Source organism: Sinocyclocheilus grahami, unplaced genomic scaffold (genome assembly GCF_001515645.1).
Source record: "Sinocyclocheilus grahami isolate Dianchi unplaced genomic scaffold, SAMN03320097.WGS_v1.1 scaffold2450.1, whole genome shotgun sequence".
NCBI classification, from domain to species: Eukaryota; Metazoa; Chordata; class Actinopteri; order Cypriniformes; family Cyprinidae; genus Sinocyclocheilus; species Sinocyclocheilus grahami.
In genome coordinates this window covers 14,785-21,871 of record NW_015507629.1, presented here as the reverse complement: position 1 = coordinate 21,871, position 7,087 = coordinate 14,785, and the positions used below count along the sequence as shown (strand labels likewise).

The window sequence follows — 7,087 nt, the reverse complement described above, 5'->3', positions numbered from 1 at the left end:
GGGGATCCCTTCAGCTCGAGGAGCCCTCTTGAATGCCACCCTCCGCGCGTTAGTAGCCCCCCCGGGATCGCTAGATCAGTCGGCGCCGGACCGTGAATTTAACTACCCGTAACTCCCAAACCCCGGGGGCTATCCACGCGGGGGTGGTCTCATTCGAAAGAGGGCCTCTAGACGTACACTCGATTCACGTTCGAGAGGGTTCCTCGAGCTGAAGGGATCCCCCAAATTTGGTGCGGATTCACCGCGCCGTTTTGTAGATATGGCCGTTCAAAGTTTCAATGGTTTTCCATAGACTTAAGCTTTAAAGCGTTTCATCCAGGTCGCCAGTAGCAAACAATGGAGCGTGCTCTGCTGGACAAACTAAGTAATTACACCATTTCAAGCATTTTATCTGCATTATATGTTCTGTAAAAAAAAAAAAAACAATTCATATCGGTGACATATTCGCCGATACCGATATATCGGCGACAGGCTCATATCGGCCGATAATATCGGCAAAACGATATATCGGTCGGGCTCTACTATATAGTAGTACTGCATCCTTCATATCTCCAAAAAGTCTTTAGTTTGCTCATATTTATAAAAGAAAGATACAACAGCAATCGATACAGCTTTACTATTCTCTCCGGAAACAGCCGAGCTCCTGGAGGCGCACCGTGAGTGGAGCTAAAGAGTGATGAGCATTTGGGCGCCGAATGCCAACAAAACAGACATTTGATGCCGTTTCACTTACTGTCTGCAGTTCTGAATCATGACCGGGATCCTTAATAGCTGGGACCGCTCCATCTTTCAGTATCAAACGATGTGCTAATCCAGCGTTGAACTGGGCCTTGTTTATAAAACGTTCGTCAACAAAGACACTTGAAACTCCGTTGCTGCACAAACTGTATCCACTGTATGCGTAACGCTGGGTTCTTTAGGAAGCCGAACAATGTTATCTTTCCAAAAACACACTTCTTTGGAATGGAATGGAGACATTCTTCCCGAGCAAGTTCCGTGCAGCGCTGCCGCCGGATAATGAAGCGCGTTGATGGGCGCGATCTCGCTCTTGCTGTGGACGATGCGTGCGCGGGCACGTTCTTCCAGGAGAAATGCCCATATAAGGAGTTCCACCCTCGTTTACATCATTAAGAGCCACGATCGAAAAAACACTCTCTGAAGCTTGTACGAACCCGGAAGTACGATTTTTGGCACAGAAATACTCCAGAATAATCCAACTCTTTAACAGTGTAAACAACTCTGAATGCATGAAACAGCATTGTAACCCCCCCCCCCCCTTTAAGGTTACAACAGTGAAAATGTTTTTCTCATTTTCTTTTTGTTTGGAAACAGTCTAATCCACACATCTATCCTGACAGGCATCATTGAACGAGAGATGAGGATATTGTTCAGTGTTCCAGACGAGAAGGAAACAAGGTTGTGGTGCAAATACATGAGCAATCGTTTTGAGCAATTGAATAAACTGGACAGCACCATTCAAGACGCTGGACTCTTCGACGGACAGGTGAGACAATTTGTGCTTTATTGCAACCAGGAGCCCTAAGCTAATTTTCTGAGAATAAACAGAAATGGACTGGGTCAGAAATTAGCTTTTCCATTAAGCAGCAATATTTGCCCCTTGGATTGATTTCCAGAAGTATTTTCTTTTTTGCATTTTTTTTACCTTTGTTACCAATCAAATTGTATCCACATCAATAAAAGTCATGATTACACTGCAAAGGTGGAACACAAGCTGCAGCTGTCATGACAAGCTTATTTACACAGACCGTTTAGTGATGTTTTATTAACAAGTTTCGGGAGGAGCGCGCACAGATAATTAACACGGCCAGTTCATCATCAGTAATTACACCATCTATCCAATCAGCTCAAGAGAGAACCTCTATAAATAATCAAAGCAGCCTTACCTCCATTATCTCCCGTCCTTAGCATCCCTCCACCACCCCGACTCCTCACCTTCAGCCCGTTCCTACCCCAGCACGGGGAGGAACACTCGGGGGGAGCATTTTGGGTCCGGGCTTAATCCCGAGCTCGGACCCCTCTCCCCGGACAGGGGGAGTACCCCGGGCTCGAGAGTAATTACCGAGCTCGGAGCCCTCTCCCCGGACAGCACGCCAAATACGCATAAACTTTACTCGGTTCATTATAAGTAAGTGTGAACTCGTGAAATGCTGTTCAAAGATGGCATGCATGTATTAACAGAAGATTGCATGATGTTGTGTAATATAATCAGCCTACATATTATGGCTAATCATTATTTTTGATGTATATGAGCTCAACCGATATCTGTGAGATTGGTCACCAAAAGAATGTTATTTTGGCAGAGGAGGAAAAGACAGAATACCTGTATTTAGGAGTATCTGTCGTACGATTTGTCATGCAAGATGTTTGAAGACGCACATTGATTTTCAAACTGCACTGAGTTAATTAGTGAAATATGCCTGTATTACCATTCCATTATTGCAGTTTCAGTGTGTTTTCTGCTGCGTTCAGTTGGAGCCATGTGGCAAAATTAGACTTAGCATTGAAACTTTCAGCAAAACTTCTTTCACACTGGACAGACTTGCTCATGCATGCATTATGAACACTGTAGCCTGTTAACGTTTGACCTCTCCACTCAGGTTTGATTTTATTCCTAGATCTGTCTTTCTGTTTGTAGGTTGTAGTTATTGAACAGAAGAATGAAGACGACATGTGGCCCCGTGACTCTTCAACACTTAAGTAAGTGATTAGCACGTGAATCTGAAGTATGGATCATTTTTAGGGCTGTGATGCTGGCAAGCTTTTTTAAAACATTTAGATTTTTGTTTTTCATTTGAAGTGTTTCTTTGTTTTATTTCTCAAATCTTTTTAGATAACTGATATCAATCTCAGGTTTGTTAAATAGTTTGCCAGGTTTTCCTAGGTACATGGAAAGCCTACATAAAGATGTTGTTCCACATTATTAAGCTAGTCCCATGCAATACAGGGCAGAAGAGAGATCTTTCTGAAGATGAAAATTCAGGTTTGATTTTATTCCTAGATCTGTCTTTCTGTTTGTAGGTTGTAGTTATTGAACAGAAGAATGAAGACGACATGTGGCCTCGTGACTCTTCAACACTTAAGTAAGTGATTAGCACGTGAATCTGAAGTATGGATCATTTTTAGGGCTGTGATGCTGGCAAGCTTTTTAAAACATTTAGATTTTTGTTTTTCATTTGAAGTGTTTCTTTGTTTTATTTCTCAAATCTTTTTAGATAACTGATATCAATCTCAAGTTTGTTAAATAGTTTGCCAGGTTTTCCTAGGTACATGGAAAGCCTACATAAAGATGTTGTTCCACATTATTAAGCTAGTCCCATGCAATACAGGGCAGAAGAGAGATCTTTCTGAAGATGAAAATGATGAATTAGTGCAATTGTCTTGCAAAGCCATAAAAATAAGTAATATTAAAGCTGCTTATGTGTCCAGAGTAGGGGTGCTCTGATCAGGATTTTTGAGGCTGATCACAGAAAGCAGTATCTGCCGATATGATCACCGATACCGATCTTTTTAAAGCCTTCTTTTTATCATGTAGAATTATTTATAGTGATGATCCAATCAAGATTTTTAGACTTTTATTCAGGGCCTGAATTTAATTTTTTTTAAATGAATTTTTTCAAAAATATACATTTATCTCACCTAAATGTTTGATCATGCACTGCATTTTTGTTTTGACAATCGTGCAATTGTTGCACAATAGCTTACACGCAGCACAAGCTTGATTTCGTGAGCTGTATGTGAGGTTCACACATACTCCGTTTGCAATGCGCATACAGTCCATGTGTGGTACGTAAGTGGTGCAGAAACGGCTTTCTCACTAGATTGATATATTAAATTGCTCAAGCAAGTGGCACAACTACTTTTCTTACGTTATCGTGACCATTAAAACTTACCATTGACAGAAACGGTCAGCTCTACTGCCTTTTCTTTTGCATTTAAATCTTTATCACAAGTAGTCCTGCGGTTCATAAAGAACTTTGTTTTCCTACCTCCACGAGTGCCATCTGTTATTGTCATGTTTATCTAAAAGTGCTCTTTTCGTTTAAACCTAGCCAATGTGTTGACTGTGAAACACAGTAGACTTTAAAGGTGCTGTATGTAAGTTTTTGACTCTACTAAAGCATAAAAATACCATAATATGTTTGCAGATATTTAAGAAACATGCTAAGTTAACATACTTGTTTATCTGAAAAACAATGCTACAGTCAGTTATTCTCCTTTGAAAATGTGCGTTCCGTGCCGGAATATCGGTCTCTGTTTTGGTTTGTGAAACCCATCCACTGCCAGTTTACCCAATTGTATTTCGTCACCCCGAGTTGCCAGTTGGTGGAAAACACAGCATATTTAATTTCATTCATCGTCAAGTGCGCTCATTCCTGTTGGTGTCGTCAATCTGGCAACCTGCGTGTGCGTCAAGTCTGAGGAGGAGGGGCCGGGTGAAAAAACCCTCTCCAATATTTTGAATTTGGACTGCAATACCTAGTTCAACCACTTGGTGTCAATCCTACATACAGCGCCTTTAATTATATGCATTTATGGTGTAATTACTACATTTTCATGTCAATCCATGTTAGATTTGAGTGTGCGACATTATAAAGATAAAGCGATTATCGGCCGATAGTGATCGGTAGCCGATAGTCTGGAGCCCCTAGAACCTCTCCATGCAGGTATGCATAAAGCTGCCTTTAAGCCACTTCTAACCAAAGCTCGCAAAGAGAAATGTTTGCAGTGGGCTCAGAAATACATTCAGACTAATTTTTTTATCGTTTTATTAATCGACGAATGCTGTGCTACAGTGGATGGTCCCAATGGATGGATTCCAGGATGTTTGATAATTGGCCGCCCTGCGATAATACTGATATTTTACTTGCATAATACTTTGGAACACGGTGTAAATCATAATAAAATTAAAGTATTATTATTATAAACACTAAGTAATATATTACTATAGTAATAAAACTTCACTTAAAAATAAATGTAAATGAAAAGTTCATATTAAGTCATTTATTGCAGGGGTTCCTAACCCTGGACATCGAAAAGTTTAGCTCTTCTAATCAAACACACCTGAACTAGCTCTTCAGGATGGCTAGAAAGCTATAGGCGGATGAGTTGGATCAAGGTTGGCGCTAAACTCTGCAGGAAAGTGGACCTTGAGTGCCAGGGCTGAGAACACCTTTTTTTTAAAGGGGTCATGAGCTGAGAAATCAGAATTCCTTGATCTTTTGATATTATTTACTGGTAATGTGCTTTGTGTAAACGCAGAATGAACATTGCTGGCATGAGCTTGTAGAACACGCTGACAAATTAAGTCTGCTTTGGTCCAAATTGGCCAATCGTAGCGTTCTTATGGAGATGATGCGATTACTCTGAGCTGTTTTTATTTATTAATTTTTTTTCTATGTAAATATGCACTAGATGGACATATTTGACTATTGCGTCTCGTCTCACAGCTTTTTCAGTGTGTGAAACCCAGTCTTCTTTTCCATTCATCAGCGCTGCGACGCTGCAATTGGATATTATTATGCTTGTCTGTTTATAAGAGCAAAATCGTCTTATGCCTGTCACTCAGACTTCAAAAATGTTGTAAAATTGGACAGATAGTGAAAATAAAGCGCTTCTACTCATGCGGGTGAATGAAGACAACGGCACAGCTTTTAAAATTGTTTCCAATGACTGACATAACAGAATTGTCCGGTTATGAATTTACAAACCTTTTTTTCTTTCTTGTAAAAGAATTTACAAAAGGTTTGTAAAACATTTACAACTGATGAGTAGTTTACACTTTAAATTAGGGGATGCAGAAAGCTTTGTAAATGATTTATTCATGCGTTTACAGAACAGGTTTTGACTACTCTGTAGCGTGTACTGCAATGTAAAGGCTGACCAGTTCACATTATCACTAGATCCCACACAAGAACACAAGTCTGTGCTGATGAGAGAAAGGGTTTAACACAACCCACTGGAATCCCCTGACTGTAAGACATTTACACGTTTATTCACTTGACCGCAAATAATTTATTACTCTTTGAAAAAAAAAATCGTTTTAGCATAATTGCATTTTTGTGCTTTTTAACAGACCAGCTTACAACTTTAACAAAACATACATAAATTATATACTGATCATTTACTAATGTTTTGATCATCGTTTGTTCATGATTAACAAATGTTTATTGAGATAATAGTACAATGTTGACATTTCAATGATTTATAAGTGATTAATAATATATTAACTAGTAACTATTGACCATTTACTAAGGATATGTTTGATTTTCATGATGCCATTTTTTAAGATAACTAACGACAGATTTGTAAATCGTTAGCATATTACTTAATAATCATTTGTGAACGTATAGTCATGTTTTGTAAATGATTAGTTCATCATTAACTAATCACTTATAAATTACCTACAACTGAACATTATTATAAAGTGTTACCCGTATGGTGACCCATACTTTGTGCTCTGAAGTTAACCCATCCAAGTCCACACACAGCAGTGAGTCATGAACAAACACACACACACACACACACACATTGTGAACACACACCCGGAGCAGTGGGCAGCCATATTGCTGCTGCGGCTGGGGAGCAGTTGGGGGTTCGGTTCTTGCTCAAGGCTACTTGTGCATTCGTGTTAAGTTCATTTTTGAGAATCAGGAAAATCCACTTGCTTCATTCCGCTCCGTGTTCATGCAGGGCTTTTCTTTTTTGTGTGCAGAAGCCGTTCACCGGAGATGATGTAAATAACATTGCAAACAACACTAAATCGATAGCCTAATAAATCATGGATTCGCTCATTTTTATCAAACTATCATGTTTATTTTTCAAATCCACTGATCATATATTGACCTTATACATTAATGCCTAGGTCTCTGGAAAGTTTTTGCTTGGTCAAGTGATGATCCTTTGGCGGTGATATCTTCCACATGTGTTTGGCTGTATTAAAGTGGAAAGGAGGAGATACATTCCATTTAAAAAGCCTTGGACACAAAGTCCTGTGAAATGCTGAACTTCTGGGGCACTGAGAAGGTCCTTGTTCTTAGAGGGGTCATATGATGCAATTTAATTTTTT

At 39.5% G+C, this 7,087-nt stretch overlaps 1 protein-coding gene across 1 annotated transcript in view; it reads left to right on the top strand.

The window, feature by feature from the left end:
- LOC107575056 (E3 ubiquitin/ISG15 ligase TRIM25-like) overlaps window positions 1–7,087 on the top strand; it is a gene marked incomplete at its 3' end in the record, with an annotated part of 38,172 nt that overhangs the window by 20,419 nt on the left and 10,666 nt on the right. Inside the window, exons 5-6 of the mRNA XM_016261467.1 lie at window positions 1,359–1,504; window positions 2,657–2,718. Of these exons, the coding sequence (XP_016116953.1) occupies window positions 1,359–1,504; window positions 2,657–2,718 (208 nt within the window). The remainder of the gene's footprint in view (window positions 1–1,358; window positions 1,505–2,656; window positions 2,719–7,087) is intronic.